This window comes from Myotis nattereri (assembly GCF_964212035.1).
Source record: "Myotis nattereri genome assembly, chromosome: 3".
Taxonomy (NCBI): domain Eukaryota; kingdom Metazoa; phylum Chordata; class Mammalia; order Chiroptera; family Vespertilionidae; genus Myotis; species Myotis nattereri.
Window position 1 is genome coordinate 209,419,712 of NC_138077.1, and position 20,876 is coordinate 209,440,587.

The 20,876-nt window shown below is 41.7% G+C and overlaps 1 protein-coding gene across 1 annotated transcript in view; it reads right to left on the minus strand.

Moving 5' to 3' along the window:
- VPS13D (vacuolar protein sorting 13 homolog D) overlaps positions 1-20,876 on the minus strand; it is a 221,701-nt gene that overhangs the window by 68,127 nt on the left and 132,698 nt on the right. Inside the window, exons 62-65 of the mRNA XM_081085636.1 lie at positions 20,298-20,394; positions 18,198-18,346; positions 7,425-7,559; positions 5,296-5,463 (exon numbers count right to left, since the gene is read on the minus strand). Coding sequence (XP_080941762.1) covers positions 5,296-5,463; positions 7,425-7,559; positions 18,198-18,346; positions 20,298-20,394 — 549 coding nt within the window. The remainder of the gene's footprint in view (positions 1-5,295; positions 5,464-7,424; positions 7,560-18,197; positions 18,347-20,297; positions 20,395-20,876) is intronic.

Below are 20,876 nucleotides of genomic sequence, written 5' to 3' on the forward strand. Positions count from 1 at the left end.
AGCAGCCATCCATAATGACAAAAACAGATACAAGTCATAAACTGCCTTTTCCCCCTCAGAATCCACGCAGGCAGCCACTCAGTGCATTCTTTGTGCAAAGATAAAACTTTTGCCTTGACTAAACAGGGCGTTTAGTCTTGTTTGAGCCTATAAATACACTCCCCAAAAGACAAACACAAACAAATGCTGTTTCTTAAACAAAAGGCAGAGGGACCTCTCTGCCCTCCAGCAGGCCACCGTACACACGATAGGAGGTTGGCTCATGGCAGGGCTGGCTGAGACTCTCGGGGGCAGGGACATGGAAGTCAGTTCCCACTGATGGCCGCAATTGCCTGAAGGGAGGCAGCTCCCCCGCATACCGTACCCCAAACAGAGATGAGCTCAATCGAACAAAATATTACCTAAAGTCCTAGCTACGTTTTCCCCTGAACTATCTAAACAGTCTCAACTTCTCCCTCCCTATTTCTCTTTCACACTTAACTTGCTTGTACTTATCATCAGTTTTCCTAAGAGCTAGGAAAGCTCATTCTGAGACCAGGCAGGGCTTTTTGGTTGTCTGCTTTTTGTTTTTCTTGTTGTTGTTTTTATGTTTTAATATAAAGAGACTTGTCTAGAACAAACCAAGCAGTTAGCAATGTGTATCTAAAGTGCCACTAAAGCCCAGAATCAAGACACTTAGTGAGAAGGTCAGGTCTTGCTTCCGCAGTGACCTGGCTGACCTTGGGCAGCACACCTCAGCTCTCTGGCCTTAGTTTTTCCATTTATATAATGGGGCTCAGGCCGCCTACCCTATCTGCTGACCAGGGAATTATGATGATCAAATGATGCCACACGAGTCAAACTATGTTTGCAATCACCAAGGTTCTAGTAAGAACCTACATGCCTAAAAGGAGATGGTGATGGTCACGACCAATCCAACGTAAGAATGAGCACAATCACCACCATTTCTAGACATAAACGATACAGTAGCAGTCACCTTACCAGCTAACAAAGTGATGTCAAATTATAAGCTTCTTATTTTTTATATTCCCTATAGTGTGTGGAAGAAAGCCTTATGACAAACAAAGGAAATACATCATATTGGGGGTGGGGGGAAGGCCTTCAGAATTAGCTAGACTTGGTTTCAAATCCATCTTGCCATTTCTAGTTGTATGATCTTGACAAAATTATTTAACTTCTCCAAGTCTCATCTTCCTGGTCTGAAGACGACATTAGCACACATATTACACCCAATGAATGGATGTAACGGATTTACCACAAGGGCTGACAAACAGGTGTTCAATAAATATTTACAAATTGGTACGTGTTCCCTAGTGAAGAAGGGTGTTCAGCCCTGTTCATTCATCTTTTTTCCTACTAATGCTGTTTATACCAAGGAATATTAGGTCTTTATCCAGTTCATAACTAACAAAACTTACTAAAAACAATAAAACAATTAACTACATAGAATAAAATATATTAAGTAAAAACCAACAGAAAGCTCACATTGCCTTGACAAAAATTTAGATCTGCAGAATTTGAGCTTGGAAATTTGGGCTCGTTAGAAATAAACACCATAAAGAAAAAGAGAGAAATAACCCTACCATACCTGCCCATACCACTGCAAAAGGTATCAGTAATAGGAACATGCAGTGAATAATGAACCATGAATTCTAATTTCCATGAACAACAATTGACTTTGATGAAAATGATTTTGGTTAAAAATAGGAAAAATTATTAAAATATTTGCATTCATAAGCACAGAGTCAAAACATAGCTGGGATCAAAAAAGTACCCGGGATCAAAAGCATCCTATACGGCCTTGATAATGACACAAAGAGAAAATGCGAAGCAGCACAGAACAGAGCAGAGGTCCCGTGATGATCAAAAGTGCTTCTCCCCTTTGCTGGAAGAAATTAAGTCTGCTGCTGGCTTTCTTCCCTTAGGAAGACCAGGTGACAGCTGTAGAGAGCAACCCCTGAGTTTTTACAGGGGCAGCAGAGAGAATGGGATCATTTGCTCTATTGTTAACATCTGAGGTTTTCCTAGTTTGAAAAGAAGTTGTCTTTTTTTTAGAACTATGTAATTTTCCTGCAAGTATAAGAAAATATTACACAGTAATTACAGACAGAAGGGGAACTGGGGTCTATATAAGAGAGGGAATTTGTTCAATGGGCGTCTCCCCAGTTCTCTGGCTTTGAAAGAGGTCAGAGGGGCTACAGATAGTCACATGACACCCAACTAGGAAAATTCATGCTGCAGCGAGGAGCTGTTTCTCTGACAGGGTTTTAGGATTCTTTAAAGCAGAGGTGGGGAATGTCCGACCTATAAGGCCCACAAAATCATTTGTTCTGGCCCTGCCAAGGCATTAGGAGTGAGTTAATTAAATGTTTGACCAAATATAGCAGGCTAATTTTTAAGTTGATAGTTTTGTATGGCCTGAGAATGACGTTATAAATATCCAAATGGCCCTTGGCAGAAAAAAGGTTCCCCACCCCTGCTTTAAAGGGAGGAATGAGACTGGAACTCATCAGCCCTAAGCTCCCCTTAACACACAACCCTATGTCTACAAAAATGACAATTTTGGGGGAGGCATGAACCTCTCTGAGAATCTAATAAAGACTTTACATCCTTGCTCAGGAAAAATACGCACGCGCTCACACACACACACACTCACACACATATATAATATTTATAATTAATTTCAAGAGGTTTATGAGTTTTTCCACTCCACACACAGCTCATGGAACCAAGGTCTAGTCTTCGCAGCCCTGTGGGGCTGGCTGGCTGCTGGGGCTCTGTGAGGTGCAGTCCCGTTGTCTCTGACCCCTTTCTTTAATCAAGGGAACCTAGGCACTCTTTAAAGGAATACTTCCCACAGGCCAACAGTTGATTATTGTGGTCATTTGCACTTCCTTAAACTCCTCTTGTATACACAGAAAAGCAAACACAACATTCCCCCAAAGCAACATTAAAGGTCTCATCTCAACCCACAACACTACAAGAAAATGGAGATCTTTAGCCACACTACATACATGCAGAATCACAGATTACTTGAGTTGGTATTTAGTCGATGGACCTGGCTTTTAGAGCTATCATTGCTGATATGAAGTAGTAACTTTAAGTCTCTTTGTTTTCTTATCTTAGAGATATATGGACTAACCTTTATAACACATCCAGGGATCTTGGTATCAAGATAAATTACACAGCAATTCCTCTGAGTAGCAGCCTGTGGCACCAATACTGACGAGCTTACTAAAGGCAAGAGAACTGCATGCAGAAGGACCCACCCACTTGGGAAGCTGGCTTCCCATTCGAGAGCCCTTGGGGCCTGGAAAGCAGTACCTTTATATGCAAACCCACCAATAATACAAAGCATGAAATCCAATAAAATGCATGACCATTGTCATCAGGGGTCAGGAGTATTCTGCCCTCTCTTTCTGCTTAAGTTATATTCTCATGCTGACTCTTAAGCTTCAAAAAGTTTCCAGGGGAAGCAAGAACCAGAAAATAAACAAGACTTCCATAAATGAGAAAGAATAGAGGCCCAACCTTCTTCCTCAGGATGCAGCGGAGGACTCTGGGAAAGCCCACAGGCTCACCTGTGGAGTCTCCACCTTCTTCCTTCACATCCACGGGTTGACTATGGAGGGTTCTAAGAGCCACACTGGCCCAGATGAAGCGTGACTCTCCGCTCTCTGCGCCCGAGGCCCCCTCCTCTGTAGACTGTAACGTACTGGCTTTCATTTCAAGGGTATTAATAGTTTCCTGGTGGCTACAGTCTAAACGTTTTACATTGATGTAAATATAAGAGTCAAAGTGAAGCCCATTTCTCCTGTTCAGTCTATATTTTTTATGACATCATATCTCCTCTTATTCTCACAGAAAGCCAGTAAAGGTGCATTTCTATTCTAGGTTGAGAAAGGCCTCTCAGTACAACACAGTGCATTTATTTTCCAAATTAAAGCAAAGCCGAGGGATACAAAAACAAAGAAATTATAAAACCGAGGACACTTGCTATGCTGATTAGAATTTAACAAAATTAAGTACAATCTTTAAACTGGCGCTTACAATAAGCATTTACACACACCTGCCCACATCAAGGCCGTGGGAGTCTGTGCCACGGCGGAGCAGTGCTGTGCTGCCGTTGGGTGAAGGTCCAAGGGCAGCACAAGAAAGAGTTCAAGGATGGAATGCATGTGCTCATTCGACTCTGAATCCAAGTCTATTTCCAAACATGATTACAAAATCTCCTTCTCCCATCTCCAAAAGCCAGAGTTGCCTATTTTGAACCACAAACCAAACTATACACTTTTGGGCTGGTTTAATAGAACTATAGTATTGAAAGAATGGATCAGTTCTAGAAAATAGTTTGGAAAACAGGAATACATTCCCAGCTTCCACACATTACCAAGAAGGCTGTGCAATACAGGAATGCCATCAACTCCACTTTCTCACCTGCTCTTCAGGATAAATTCCTAGGTGGTGCCATTAGTGTCGTCTCCTCCGGGAGAGCCACCTTTACACCTGGTGGCAGAGGGCACAAGTGCCCCTAGGGTTTCCCGACAACAAACGCTCTACAATGAATGAGCAGAGGGCACAGAAGCTCTCTCCAACCTGCTCCCTTGTGAAAAGGTCAACCTCTGGAAGAAGTCTGTGAAGTTACAGGAAGGGGAGGAGAACCGAGACCTTCAGCGGCCTTTTGTCTATTGTCAAATAGCAACCCCCTTTCAACTGCCGGCACCTTTCCCAGCTTCACACGTAAAATCAGCTCCTGCCAGAAGTAACTGTGCAATAGCAAAATGTCCACCAAACAAGAGGCCAGTGAACGAAGAGCTGCTGAGACAGCAAGGCTTGGAGGATTACCCCGCTGTCCTGCTGCTGAATGCAGACAACTCAAAGGGTCGCTGCATTCTAGAAAGCCGTATTTCAGTTTGGACTTCATCGTGTAAGCTGTGAGGAGGAACTGGGAGATTCTAGACAGGGAAATGGCACAATCAAATCTCATGTTTTCAAGTTCACTCTGGTAGCTCTGGAAGATGCAGTGAAGTCCAGGGGCAGGAGGACTGCAGTGGCCCAGGGAAGAGACACCAGAGTCTGGATGAAGGCAGTGGTGATGGGGAGAAGAAATAGGATGTATTTCAGGGGCGCACGCAGTGGGCCGGTGCCAGGTTATCAGAGGTGAGGGGAAGACAGAGTGCATGAAACGAAGACCATGTATGTAACTTCTCAAAACCTCGTACTATCCCAGAAATTACAGAAATGTAGAGGACTCACATGGTGGATGACCATGGAACATCACCTGTATTTCCTTACCTTGGCAGCAGAGTTAGATACTCCATGGGTAACATTTCGGATAAGGCCCCCGACATTTCCATACTTTATCAGTCCAGTGACCCCCTCAGAAACGTCATTCAGAAGCCCCATGGGATTGCCAAGGAAGTCCACCGACCCCAGGATCCGCGCTGCCTGGCTGAGGAGTTCCTGTCATGTGGAGGAAGGAGACAAAAAGAAGAGCAGCCCCTGTTTATACTGCAGTGTCCCAAGCACAGAGGTTAGAAATCAGCCTTGTCCCCCATTCCATCAACACCAGCAACCACCTTTCCATTCTCACCAACTATAAGCTCCACCTAAACTTCTCCCAAATGCACATATCCCAGAGGTTGCCCCCAACACTCATAAATTTTCCTTAAAAATAATCCTCAAAGCCATTCAGAAGAATAAAAAAGGTATGAAACAGGAAAGATTCTTTACACGTATTTACATTACTATGTGCTCGATATTCCTCTTTCCATTGTTCCCACAAATAGGGAATTAACCAGCAGCAGAGAGAATGTGAAGTAAGGGAGGAGGGAAGATCTGGGGTCCCTCATGATCCAGGCCCCAAAGAGGACACATTCGGACCTTGCCGGGAGCCGGTCCATCCTTGCTGTTTCAAAGGACCTGGCATATATGGCATACTGTTCTTTATATGTTTGCTCACCTTCTTGGCACTATGTGTTTTAACCAAGGTCTCTGAGAAAGGTTGTTTCCCCAGGTAGGGATTTTCCCCTGAAGTTAGGGAGGGAATAAAACCTCTTAACTAAGTGCCAGGCGGGTAATTAATCACTTTAACTATGAACAATCATGCTTAAGCTACATAATCTTTACTCCCTGGAATGGAGATAAGAAACGCCCTAACCTTTGGAATAGAGATTGATAGGATTGGAATCAACTGGTATAAATACAGATGTAACGAGACAGAACTTAGAAGAACACAGAACTTAGAACACAGAAAGAAGAAGACAGAACTAAGAAGACAGAAGGAAGAAGACAGAACCTACACAGAACCTACAGACAAAAGAACTTCGCTGGAGAGAACATGGCAAAAGATCCTGGACTGAACCTGACTACAGAAATTGGCAAGAGAACCTGACTAGAACCTGGTGACTGAACCTGGCTGGAGAACCTGGACAGAACCTGGCTAGAGAACCTAGAGAGGGAACATGGCTACAGAACCTGGCTGGAGAACCTGGAGAACCTGGCTGGAGAACCTAGCAAGAGACCATGGACACAGAACCTGGCTGGAGATCCTAAACAGAACTTCGCTGGAGATCCAGACCAGAACTTGGCTGGAGATCCTGGCTAGGCTGCTGATCAACTGAACGCTGTCTCCGTGTCATTCCTTCTTCGCCGACTCCGTCCACACCTTTGGGGACCCCTGGACCCGCTGGGGTTGGACCCCAGCAGGACCTATCAAGAACCCCTCCATTTTCTGTGCACCTCCACCGCCTGGGTCCAGGTTCCGGGGACACCTGCCCTATCACTCTCCTTACAGTTCAGTGGAATTATCACCAATTAGGAAGAGCAAGGAAGGAAACAGAGGGAAAGGAGGAAAATGGGGAGGAGGGAAGGAAGCGAGAAGAGGGTATCTTTTGACTTTGACAGCGAATACATTTGATACGACCATGACCTATCTATTCGCTGAGGAGTATGCCTCCGCTTTATGTTTTGGTCTTTGCAGCCTGAACAATAAGTACAAATGGAAAATGTCCAACTTGATAAAAAGGTTTTTTTTAAAAGTTCAACTCTAGGGCAGGATCTCACAGGCTCTAATCACATCGGTGTGGTTGTTGAAAGGAGGCCCAGGCCTGGTAAATAAAGAGTTCACAGCATTTTGTGTTATCATTACAGCATCAGTTAAAGTCTTGAGAGTTGTGACTAATCTCATGGAGGCCCCTGAGACTGGTTCTGAAGGACCAGACTCACGGCTCATAAATCAAATGCACTGTTTCGGGGTTTTCATGATGTGTACAGGCTTCGTGGGCCGTGACCTGACCCATAACTCAACAACCTCAGCTGAAATGTGGGTTCTCAATAGTAATGTCTTAGTAGCCAAATTTCCCAAGCAATTAAAGCAAACACCCTGCATATGCTCCAGCTCTAGACACCTCTCCAAAGCTCACCTCCTGGAAATGTTTGAGGATGTCATTGATGATGAACTCCTTGGTCTCATAGGGATGGACCCGAGTGAATGGATCCAGATTAATCACAGCATCTTCGAACCGAATCAATGGAAATCCCAAGGTACTTTTTAGAGCCTAGTTAGGGAAGGAAGAAAAGGACATAGTTAGGCTATACGATGGCCTTCCAGGGCACTTAATTCTGGATTCCATGGGAGTTACAAGTCATGTCAACTTTCCCACGAGAATAGGGCTCTGATATTTATAAACAAGGAATTTCCCTGTAATTATAAGAGGAAAATATATATGTATCACCCAAAGTAACGTGTATCACATAGAAATAAACACTATTGGCTTTGCAGCGTAATTCTTCCTGATGTTTTGTATCTGTGTGCTTGTCATACTTTACTTTTTGACTGAAGTATACCAAACATACAGAAAGGTGTACTGATCAAATGTACAGGTCAACAACTTTCCCAAAGTGAACACAACCGTGGAACCATCCACACTAGAAAATAGATTATCCTAGAAGCACCCCCTCCCTCCCCATCTTCGGACTGCCAGTCACTACTCCCTCTGCCCCTAAGTCACCACTAATCTGACTTCTATCACAGCAGATTAGCTTTTCCTGCTCTGAATTTTATCTAAATAAAATCATTGGTCTGTACGTTGTTGTATGTGGCTTCTCACAGTCAACATTGAGTTTGTGAGATTCACTAGGTTGCTGCACATAGCTGCACTTTTTTTTTATTAAGTTATTACATGTGTCCTTATCCCCACATTACCTTCCATCACCCCAACTCACGCCCTCACCCCCCTGCTGTCTGTGTCCATTGGTTAGGCCTATATGCTTGCATATAAGTCCTTTGGTTGATCTCTCCCCCTTACTCCCACCCTCCCCTACCTTCCCTGAGGTTTGACGGTCTGATCGATGCTTCTCTGTCTCGGGATCTGTTTTTGTTCATCAGTTTATGTTGTTCATTACATACCACAAATGAGTGAGATCATGTGATATTTATCTTTTTCTGACTGGCTTATTTCACTTAGCATAATGCTCTCCAGTTCCATCCATGCTGTTGCAAATGGTAAGAATTCCTTTTTTTACTGCAGTATAGTATTCCATTGTGTAGATGTACCACAGTTTTTTAATCCACTCATCTACTGATGAGCACTTAGGCTGTTTTCAAATCTTAGCTATGGTGAATTGTGCTGTTATGAACATAGGGGTGCATAAATCCTTTCTAATTGGTGTTTCTAGTTTCTTGGGTTATATTCCTAGAAGTGGGATCACTGGGTCAAATGGGAGTTCCATTTTTAGTTTTTTGAGGAAGCTCCATACTGTTCTCCACAGTGGCTGCACCAGTCTGCATTCCCACCAGCAGTGCACGAGGGTTCCTTTTTCTCCACATCCTCGCCAGCACTTGTCATTTGTTGATGATAGCCATTCTGACAGGTATGAGATGGTACCGCATTGTTTTGATTTGAATCTCTTGGATGATTAGTGACTTTGAGCATATTTTCATATGTCTTTTGGCCTTTCTTCTGTCTTCTTTCGAAAAGTATCTATTTAGGTCCATTGCCCATTTTTTGATTGGGTTGTTTATCTTCCTTTTGTTAAGTTGTATGAGTTCCCTGTAAATGTTGGAGATTAAACCCTTATCAGTGATAACATTTGCAAATATGTTCTCCCATGCAGTGGGCTTTCTTGTTGTTTTGTTGATGGTTTCCTTTGCTGTGCAGAAGCTTTTTATTTTGATGTAGTCCCATTTGTTCATTTTCTCTTTAGTTTCAAGTGCCCTAGGACCTGTATCAGTGAAGAAACTGCTTCAGCATATGTCTGAGATTTTGCTGCCTGTGGATTCCTCTGGTATTTTTATGGTTTCCCGTCATGTTTAAGTCCTTTATCCATTTTGAGTTTATTTTTGTGTATGGTGTAAGTTGGTGGTCTAGTTTCATTTTTTTGCATGTATCTGTCCAATTTTCCCAACACCATTTGTTGAAGAGACTATCTTGACTCCATTGTATGCTCATGCCTCCTTTGTCAAATATTAATTGAGCATAGTGGTTCGGGTCGATTTCTGGGTTCTCTATTCTATTCCATTGGTCTATATATCTGTTCTTGTTCCAGTACCAGGCTGTTTTGAGAACAGTGGCTTTGCAATACAGCTTGATATCTGGTATTGAGATTCCACCTACTTGTTCTTCTTTCTCAGGATCGCTGCAGCTATTTGGGGTCTTTTTTTATTCCAGATGAATTTTTGGAAAGTTTGTTCTAGGTCTGTGAAATATGCCGTTGGTATTTTAATGGGGAGTGCATTGAATCTATAGATTGCTTTGGGTAGTATGGACATCTTGATGATGTTGATTCTACTAATCCATGAACATGGTATGTTCTTCCATCTGTTTATGTTTTCCTCTGTCTCCATTTTCAGTGTCCTGTAGTTTTCTGAGTAGAGGTCTTTTACCTCTTTAGTTAGGTTTATTCCTAGGTATCTTAATTTTTTTGGTGCAATGGTAAATGGGATTGCTTTTTTAGTCTCTCTTTCTGCAAGTTCATTATTGGTGTATAGAAATGCCATAGATTGTTTGGCGTTAATTTTGTATCCTGCTACATTGCAGAATTCATTTATTAAGTCTAATAATTTTTTGATGGAGTCTTTAGGGTTTTCTATGTACAGTATCATGTCATCTGTGAATAAGAACAGTTTTACTTCTTCTTTTCCAATTTGGATGCCTTTTATTTCTTCTTCTTATCTGATCGCAATAGCTAGTACTTTCAGTACTATGTCAAACAGGAGTGGTGAGAGTGGGCATTAGCTGCACTTTATTTTTATTCTGCATTGTATTCTAATGTATGAATAGAACACTATTTAATCATTGCCGTTAATGAATAGTTCTGTTGTCTCAAATTTTTTGCTATTATGAATAATTCTGCTATGAACCTACTTGAATATGTCTATTGGGGCACTTTTGTATGCATTTTTCTTGATATATACATGGGAGCAGAATGGCTGGGTCATAAAGAATGTATAAAACAAACAAAGAAACAAAACTGAAACAGACTCAGAGATACAGAAAACAGACTGATAGCTGTTAGAGAGAAAGGGTATGGGGGCTGGGTGAAAAAGTTGAAGGAAATAAGCAAAACCAACCAAACAAACAATCAACAACAAAAATCAGACACAGACAGCAGTATGGTGATTACCAGGGGGAAAGAGGGTTGGGGGAAGTAGAAGAGTGTAAAGGGGGGATAAATGGTGACAGAAGGAGAATGACTTGGGCTGGTGAACACACAATATAATATACAGATGGTGTATTATAGAATTGTACACTTGAAACCTATATAATTTTATTAACCAATGTCACCCCAATAAATTCAAAAAAATTTTAAAAAATAAATAACCCCCCCCAATAAAGAATGTACACGTTCAACCTTAGTATATACTACCATGCAGTTCTCCAAAGCACTTGAACCACTTTACATTGTCTTCTGCAGTCTATGAAACTTCTTATTCTATATCCTCATCAATACTTGATATAGAAAGCTTTTAAAAGACAAATATTCTGATGGGTGTGCAATGTTATCTCAGTGTGGTTTTAATTTCCATTTTCCTCTTGAGGAATGAGATTAATTATCTTTTAATATGCACACTGGCTATTTGGATATCCTTTTTTAAAAAGTGTCTATGCAAGTTTTTTGCTCATTTTTGTAGTGGGTTGTCTGTTTTTTCTTTGCTTTGTAGGAGTTTTCTTATACATTCTGTATACAAATAGTCTGTTGAATAGATATATTATCAGTATCTTCTCCCATTCTGTGATTTGTCTTATTACTCTTGATAGTTTTGTGATGTTCACACATTCTTAGTTGTTGTTTTTTAATGAGGAGAAAATTATTACTTAAAAATATTAGAATGGAATAAGATTACTTCATTGAACAGAAAGTGCCATCAGAACTCTAACATGCTATCCCTGTCACACCTCACAGAGCATCAGCGTAACAATTCAAATCATCTGACATTCTTAGTTTTAATGAAATCCATCTTTGTGTCTGGGTTACTATCCACACCAATTCATAAAGGTATTCCCATATGTTTACTTATAGAATTTTTATTATTTTATTCTTCACGTTTAAATCTAAAATCTACCTGGACTTGATTTTTATATATAGTGTGAAGTAGATAGAGCTCAAGAGCCATTTTTTTTCCAAATGGACAAATTGACTATTATTTATTGAAAAGATCATCCTTCCCCCTATTGCAGTACAGTGCAAACTCTGCCATCAGTCAAGTGACTGTATTTATGTATCTGTTTCTCTTTTCTGATTCATTTTCTCCTGCCTTCTGTCAATACCACACTGTCCTAATTACTGCAATTTTATAACAATTTTTAAATCTAATAGTGTAGTTTCTCCAACGTTATTATTTTTCTTCAGTATTACCTCAGTTACTCTGCACTTTTTGTTTACAAATAAATTTCAGAATCAGCCTATTAATCTGCCACATAAAAATTGCTGAAATTTTCAACAAGATTGACTAAATCTAAACATCATTTTTAGGAGTAATGACAACTTTACAATACTGAACCTTCTAATGTCCCTTTTAACTATTTAAAATTTCTCACAATAATGTTTGTTTTCCAGGTAGAGGTCTTATATACTCTTTGTTGGATTTATTCCTAGGTATCGGTGGTAGATTAAAAATGACCATACACCTAGCCAGTCTGGCTCAGTGGAGAGAACGCTGGCCTGCGGACTGAAGGGTCCCGGGTTCAATTCTGGTCAAGGGTACATACCCAGGTTGCGTGCTTGATCCTCAGTGTGGGGCATGCAGGAGGCAGCTGATCAATGATTCTCTCTTGTCATTGATGTTTCTATCTCTCTCTCTTCCTCTCTGAAATCAATAAAAACATATATTTCTTAAAAATGACCATAAATTCTTTGCATTTCCTACGATTAGTGGAATTTATTTCCCTTCCACTTGAATCTGTACTGACCTTGTACTTTACTTCAACCAATAAGAAGCAAAAGAAGTAACACTGTGTGACATCTGAGCCTAGGCCTCAAGAGATCGTGAGTTTCTGCTCTACCCTTTTTGATGCTGCCACCATGTGAAGAAGCTAAGACTGGCTTCCTTGAAGAAGAGTGGCCATGTGGAAAGAGGTTCTGTTGACAGCCAAAACCAACCACCTGACCTGTGACTAAGTCATCTTACATCACTCAGTGCCAGTTGACCACCAGATGACTACAGATACATGAAAAATCACAGGTGAGTGCAACAGAAGCACCACTCAGTTAAGTACAGCCCTAATTGCTGACCCACACAATTATGAACAACAAAAAAATGGTTGTCTTAAGCCACTAAGTTTTGGGTGATTTATTTACACAGTAATAGATAATGATTCTGTATTTGATGTTTTCTTAACACTATGATAAATACATTCTTCGAATTTTCCTTTTCTCAGTAATTGGTGCTGACATGTAGGATGCAATTGATTTTCGTGGCTCTATTTCTAGTGTCTGTTTTTTCTCTTGGTAGGCCTGGTCATTTGTGATTAACTGTAACATTTTGTATGAAAACTTATAGAGACTTTGGATGAGTCTTTAGCTTCTGGCAGGCAGTTAAAGGGGTGTAATCCAATCAGGATTTGTGCTTTATCGAGGCTAGATTTCAGTCTTCATAAAGGCCTGGTATAGTTCTTCAGTGATCTAAACTGAAAACCAATCCTATTCCTACATCTTTACTCTCTCCAGCACAGTAAACTGCTAAAAGGTCTATTTAGCTCTTCAGTCTCTTGGCTGTCACTTTTTGCCTGGCTTCTGTCCGACTAGGTTACTTAGAAATTGGCACCTGCCTCGAGAAATAAAGCAGCTCAGGTTATTGGGGTCTCTTTTGTGCCCATCCCTTCTCTGTAACATATTAGCCCCTCAATTACCAGCTCTCTTTGTAGCAATGAAGCCCAACTTTTGCTCTGCCAGCCTCATGAGACTGCCAAAAGCTTTCCTCAGATTCTCTGCCTTCTGGCAGCTGCTTTCTGCCTAACTGCCCTACCTTTCTCCCCATACCACTTACAAATTAGAAATGTCTCAAGAATAAACGCAGAGTAAACAGTGTGCTCACCTTATCGAGTTTCCCGCCTCTCATAAATCTTGGACCCTTGAGTCCTGGCTATCTTGGTAGCTTTCCAACACCTTCAAACAGACTTTGTTGTTTTTTTTGTTGTTTTTTTTTTTTTTTTTAATATCTAGCTTTTCTTGTAGTTCTCAGCTGGTTTGGGTCTGCTATAAGCCAGTTAATAATTTTCGGATGTAGTCTATTTTCCAATTTATATTTTATTTAACATGATTGATATTTCAAGGATTTTAGAAAGCATCCCAAATTCTCTTTTTTGGATGTGAAAACACTTGCTCATGCTAATAATAGTACATCTCTGATCCACTTAGGAGTTATCCTCTTGTAGAATGTGAATAATAAATCTAATTTTATGTTTTTCTATATGGCTAACTAGATAGTCTAATAGCACTTATTAAAACACCTGTATATTTCCCACTGCGTTAACATGTCTTTATAGTAAAATCTCATGTGAAATTTAATGGACTTTCTATTTTATTTTCTTATTTATTTTTTAATCTTTTAGCATGTATTTTCTTTTAACAAGAGTATGTTCATAACTGAAATGACACCACAAAATTGAAGATGACTCCGTCTAAAACCAGAGAGTGGGAAAACTTCTTTGTGACTCAAAATTCAGATTCAAAGACGCAAAAGACTGATAAATTTGAAAACATAAAAACAGAAAGCTTTTGTATGATTTAAAAACACACAAACACCAAAAGCAAAGTAAAAAAAAAAAAAGAGAGAGAAAAGAAAAAAATACCTGCAACTTATATCAAATACAGAACTTACATAAAGAGCTTCTAAAGTCAGATAAAAGACCAATCATATGATTTTAAAAAATGGACTAGTGATATAACCAAACAGGTTAGTTCAGAGGGAAAAAAGGAAAGGCCTTTAACATAGAGATTAGGAGACGGAGAAGGAGAGTAAAAGAAAACGGAAAAAGCCAGAGAAGAAACAAACAGGAGAGTAAGAAGAACCAGAAAGGACTGACGTCAAGAGGCAGCAATGTCAAAGTCGGCGAGGACCCTACAAGGAAGGGAAAAAGCCACTGGATTTGGTGCTGTGGGAAGCCACTTGTAACCTTTCACTAAATAAAAACTGGAGAACAAGACATTTTAGAGATTAAGAGCATCCTCAAGTTAATTCAGACTAACACTCTCCTTTTTGTTATAAGTAAAACTAAAGAAATGCTAAGAGGATGGCCAAAACGGATGGAGATGGTTATTACCAGGTCCCAGACTTGACCATGCTAATTTTTACAACAGTAACTACCTATTAGTTGGAGAGCATGGAGACCAGAATGGAGGATTATATTATTTCTCCTGGAAAACTTTCCGCTGCTCATTCCTGCACGTCTCACCCACCCTGGGTGAGTGGCGATGAAGTGATAAGCAGGCATTAGCTCCCTCATTTCACTGACAGGGAAACTGAGGTCCTGAAGGCTTAGCTGTTTTGCTTCAAGCTACACAACAAATGTGCTGGGAAGCCAGGTACTGACAGCAGCTCAGAGTTTGTTTTGTCAACACAGCTCAGAGCACTGCTTTCTTCTCCGAGAAGAGGAAATGAGATCAAAACAAAGGCTTAAGGCAAAAAGCTTTTACCCCAACTTCCTCATTGCAACCAAACATTGAAGAGGAGGAACCACACAGAGTAGCGAAGGCTTTGAAACCTGTACTGAGTTGTCAAAACCCTCACCCACTGGAGACACTATCCCCTTTCTGAATGGCTGCTGTGATTTGTCTGAACCAAGGAAACACTAGTATTCTGGCCCTTCAATAAAATGACCTGCCCTTGTCATTTACTGCTTTGGGGCCTCCTGTATTGGAAAAAGCTGCCATACAGCTATTGGTATGAGTAATCCTGCCACCTTCAGGCTGTTCTGGTCGAAGTAGAAGGGATGAGAGGGAAAGAGCCAAACAGGGCTTTTTCTTAGAGTAACTAGAGGACTAATCACATACAGTAGTATACTAAGTTGATGCTCATTTACTCAAGTAGCAGTTTCCTGTTATAAAATGGATTCTGGGGAAAACAATCTGTGCTCATAAGTTCCTAATAAAAATAGGAAAGTGTCTACTCCGACCTCTGCCAGACAAAAACTGCTGAAGTCTTCCAGAAACTTTACAGAGCTGAAAGGAGAAATACCTGTCCATACGCCATAGGTCTCAGATCGCAAGCCAGCCCCTGGGCCACGTCCTTTCCTCTCGGAGTTTATCCTGCACTAAACAAAACTGTCTGGAATTCATTCTTTAAAGGTTTATTTATGGTGCATAGAGACTGTTTATGTGAAGCAGGGTATCTGCCCATTTCCCTCTTGGGACGGTGTTTAAAACTACAGGGATCTTTCCCTCTCTGGCACTTTCTGAAATACAATTAACAATACTGGATCTTTTTTCCTTTAACAAATCTGGTTTTTATTTAGGAAGGGGAGGAAAAAAGTAAAGGGTCTGAAGTTTCCCAACAAATTATTTCAAGCCTTTGAGAAGACAGTTTTAGGCTTTTTAAATAGTGTCTTTGTTTGAAATTCCCCCTCACCCCCACCCTCTTGCTCTCTGACCATTAAAATGTGGGTTTTCTTCCAAACTAGATTGCTCAATTAAAGCCCTGCTTTTGTAATACCCCCATGCTCTAAATGGGAAAAGAACTGCTGTAGGCCACCTTGTGAAACCTTTTAAAGGCTCCTGGCTTCTTTGATCTTTAAAAAAAAAAGAGAGAGAGAGAACATATAAGCTACCTGGCATTCTCCATATTAGTCGGCTACTCTGACTTGCAGACTTGGGAGAATAATGGGGAGGCTGGGGGTGGGGATGCTGTGCTTTCCTCTCCGCATTTGTGAAATGGAACTTATTACCTCCCCCTTCTCCCATCACAGAGGAAGGAATCCAATTGAGATAGCAGATGTGAGACTGCTTCGAGTCCTTCTGAACAGACTCCATCTGCAATAACGTTCCCTCGGTGTAAACCTGAAGAGACTTCGCTCTGAGATTCCTGACAGCCTCACTTCTGGCCTGGCGTCAAGGGAATCAAGATAATTATTCCTTCAACACCAAAGACACGGTTACCTTTTAGTCAGACTCCTGTGACTCCTGCGCTGGGACGGGGCTCCATTTCCTAAGCACATACTTCCAGCCATTACATATCGTCTCGAAGAGCACGCTGCTCTTCCTAAGAGCGGCTAATAAAGGGATATTACTCTGTTAGGAAACTCTTTGGGTAAATGACATTATTTTATGAGTCCCAGGCTCCACTAGGAGAAACCAAGACACGGTAAAATGGTGACTTCCACAAGCTGCGAATTTCACTCTGAAGTCCCAACTCCCAGCACCCTGCAGGGAACACGGACGGACCCCACTCAGGGTGGCCGCGCCCGCACCTCATAATGTGGCCGCTCCACTGAGTTTCCTTAACAATCGTTGGAAAATGCCTTCAAATGCTCCCGCGCAGAGTGCCTGCCAATGAAACGTTCGCCTGAACGATTCCCGGCCACTGTATGCAGGGCGCACATGCGGCGGCGAGGCCGGGGACGCACAGGGAGCCAGTTCCCCTGGAGAAGATCAGGCTGCAGTTGTCAGTCTGGGGGAAAGTTTTCTGCTGGGAGCAATCTGAAAGGCATATTTAGGTGTCTGTGTTTCTTAGTAAGATGAATTTAAAAACAAGAAGTCCTTAACTCTCAGGAAATGCTTCACATTGGCCCGCTGGGCGAGTGCCAAGTGCTCGGGGGAATATACACTTTATCAAACAAACTCATTCCGAAGGGTCACAGAAGTCAAGTGGATACTTGTGGATATTAGCAAGATAGTGGTTTTCCCATGGTTTTCCCCCACTCCCATGCTAACTGTAAGTATCTGCAGTCTCCTGGGAAACATGAAATTAAAGCAAATGAAGCAGACGGGACAGTGGGCAGTGCGTCAGGAAGGGCACCCTTGCCGGTCTACACTGCAGGGCAATCCCCCACCCCTGGCCCTGACCCAGCAGCTCAGCCCCACTTTGCTGCCTTCATGAAGCAGCCACTCGGCCCTGTTCTTATACAAATATGATCTGATGTTGACCAGACTAATGAAGAGCTTATTGCAGAAAATGAAGCTGCTCAGACTGTGTCAGGTGCGTATCAAGATGATCGCGTTGTGTCTGGTCTGGGGGTAGGCAAGGCCGCGTCTCTGTGGGGAGTGGGGATGTGGCCACGTCTTCCTTGAAGTGGCAGGCGTTTCTAGTGTCACCCACTCAAGACGCGGAAGACGCAGAGAGGAGGAGAGAACCAGGAGGGGCAGGCAGGTCTTGGGCACAAAAGGAAGAGACTGTCTTGGTGGTAGTTTTCCTCTTGAGTGTGGGAGCAGCCCTAGGCAAGGAGGCTTTTACCTCATTGAGATGAGCCAAGAGCTAAGCAGGGAGCAGGTGAGTTCTAACGTACTTCTCTGTCTACTCTTTTGTTACTCCTTAATCTTCGGCAAAGTCATACTTAAACATTTTTTAAAAATGAACACGTACGTGTGTACACACACACACACACACACACACACACACGTGAGTCAGTAAACCCCTAAAGAAGGAAACCTGTAAAAATGTCTGTTACAAATGGTGCGGGACAGACAAAGCAAAGAGTAAACACGCTCACTCTTTTCTGAGGAAAAGTCATTGTTTAAAACGTATCCAGCTCTCAGCTCACCTTCAGGTCCAGGGGTAACTTGTTGGAGGTGAACACGCTCAGCCTGATCTGGGGAATGCTGATCTTGAGATTTTCAAAGTAGTAGCGAATGGGTGTTCCCCCTTGCTCATCTGTCTTTTCGTGGAGGTTTTCGTCATATTTTTCAACCTCTGGCACAAAGATAGAATTGTTTTATAAAAAATGAATCTCTGAAGCCTTATGATTCAAACACTTGATTCACATATTTAAAAACTCACAGAAAAATGTAAACATCGATTCCCTCTACACTTAGTTTTTCATGGTTCAGAATTATGCACAGTATCCTGATGCATTTCCTTGTAAAAGCAGATCTGTTGCATGTTGTTGACCAAAAAAGCACAATAGCTTAATCTTTGGTTTATGGCTCTGTACCCCCTGGCAGAGCACCTTTGGGGAAAGAATCCAGGTGGGTAAGCGAGAGCTCATGGGTGTGTTTGTTGGTAATAAGTTTTCTAAAAACCATGTTGCTGTTGTCATTATTATTATTATAAATGACCTAGATTTTCTGAATTTATTTCAGAAGATGACATCCAAGTAAGTACTTGAAGTGTGTTTTAACCAAATCAAAATAAACAATGACCAATAAATAATGAATCGGAACAAAACATAATGCCTTAGAAAGAAACAGGCTGCAGGCTATGCAGAACTGATGTCACAACCAGCAGCATTCTCTCTCCCAAACGGCGAGCATCCGTTTGCACAGCAGAGTCGAGGCCTATTTTTTACTTATTATCTCATGAAGTAAAAAGGTTAAGGGCTAAGCCACAGCAATGTGCCCTTTGACTCGATGTTGTGCCCACACCCATTTGGGCAGCTTATGTTCACTTGGCTGCATGTGCCTTAGAAATAAGAACAAAGATATTATACATATCTACTTACCAAATAAATTAATGCTGTACCTATTAGAGTTCTATTTATAGAAAAAGGGGGTAAAAAAAAAAGATATTGCAACAGAGCCTAGCTTATCTGTAATCAGGACACAGAAATAGGAAGCAGAGAAGATATTCCGGTGAAAGGCAGGCCAGGCCTTTACAGAGTCTAAATCCACAATACGATGCTTGGCAGAGTGGGGGGAGGGGAAATTATTTAGAGCAGCTTACAGGAAAAGCACATCCAATCAAATTTAAAGTAAAACTTCTCCGGAAGATACCAAAAGGAAACAGATACCTGCCAGGCAGGTTCCTAAGTGACTGTCTAAGCACAAATAAACACCAGCATTCCAACCCAAACTGAAAACACAGCACTAAACAGACAGCATCTTGTTCTTAATCCCAAATACACGAAAAGCTTCAATTCCAAGTCTGGAATAAAAAGGCAAAAATATTTTGCTTGCGTGGTGTTTATGTATGTGCATGTGCACACATGTCCCAGGGATTCCTTTTTTCCTTAGCAGACAGGGGCAATAAACATAAATGCTTCTATTGTATCATTTCTCCAGGCTCAGCTATTACTGTAGTCTTCCAAAGACTAAGCATTACTGATTTTCTCTAATATACAGTCTTGCAAAGGCCAGGATGAGGAATTAAAACAAAATGATTTCTGTAGCTGGAAAACGTAGGTTTCTCAACAGCTTATCTCACTCCCCTCTCCAAAGAAGAGTAAAGTAATTAAAAGCCTTTGTAAGGCATAAGGGGGTGAATGTAAAAAGTTAAGGAGTTGAGGCTAGCCAATTTTTTTCTTCAACTAAACCAAAAGAACTGCCGAAGGGATTTCTGATTCTTGGCCCTCAGTCTGCTTCATAAACAAAGGTTAGGAAACAAAGTGGTTTGCTAAATAACTAACATCATTTCTGTTAGCCTAGAGTAGAGGAGTTAAAAAACGCAAAACAAAGAGGAAGAGTATACAGCTTCCCAAAGGCTTAGCGCCTGGCATTCCAGGACACCTCTGAGCAGCCTCCTTCACGCCCAGATGTACTTCAACCTGTCAACAAGCAATACTCTGAAAACTGAAACACAAACCTTCCTAGTTCAGGCTACGACGTGGAAAGAGAGCTTATATCCAAAACCTTATTTCCACAAGCAGGCTAAAAAATGCCGTTCTTGGGTCAATTCCCAGACACAAACCTAGAACGTTCACCATTACCTGATTCTGCTTGATCGTAGCCAAAGAAACTCAGCAGCTTGAGGAGCAGCTTCTCTTCAATTTGCACCGTGAACCTCTGAGCCGTGACCATCAGGTGCTAGGGATAAAGGAATTCTGACTTACAGCGTGAACCCCAGAAAAAACTCCCATTCAGGTTTTCTGTGCCAGTGTGAAGACCCCAATGACAGGCTATGGATTCTTTACTCACGTGATTTTATAGTCATACTAGTGGCTCGGTGCACATTGAAAGGAAGTTAGTGCACACTGAAAGGAAATTAATTAGAAGAAATATTTTAATATCGCTATTTGTCCTTTCTCTATAATAGAAGTGTCAACCAAATTCATGATTGACAATGACAGATCGAAACAAACGCGTGCGACTGGCACCAGCAAGAGCTTTATATATATGTAGACTAGAGGCCCGGTGCATGAAATTTGTGCACTGGGGGGGGGGGGGAATCCCTTCAGCCCAGCCCGCACCCTCTTGCAGTCCGGGAGCCCTCAGGGGATGTCTGACTAACAGCTTAGGCCTGCTCCTTGCTCAGTCCTGATCAGCCGGACCCCAGCAGCAAGCTAACC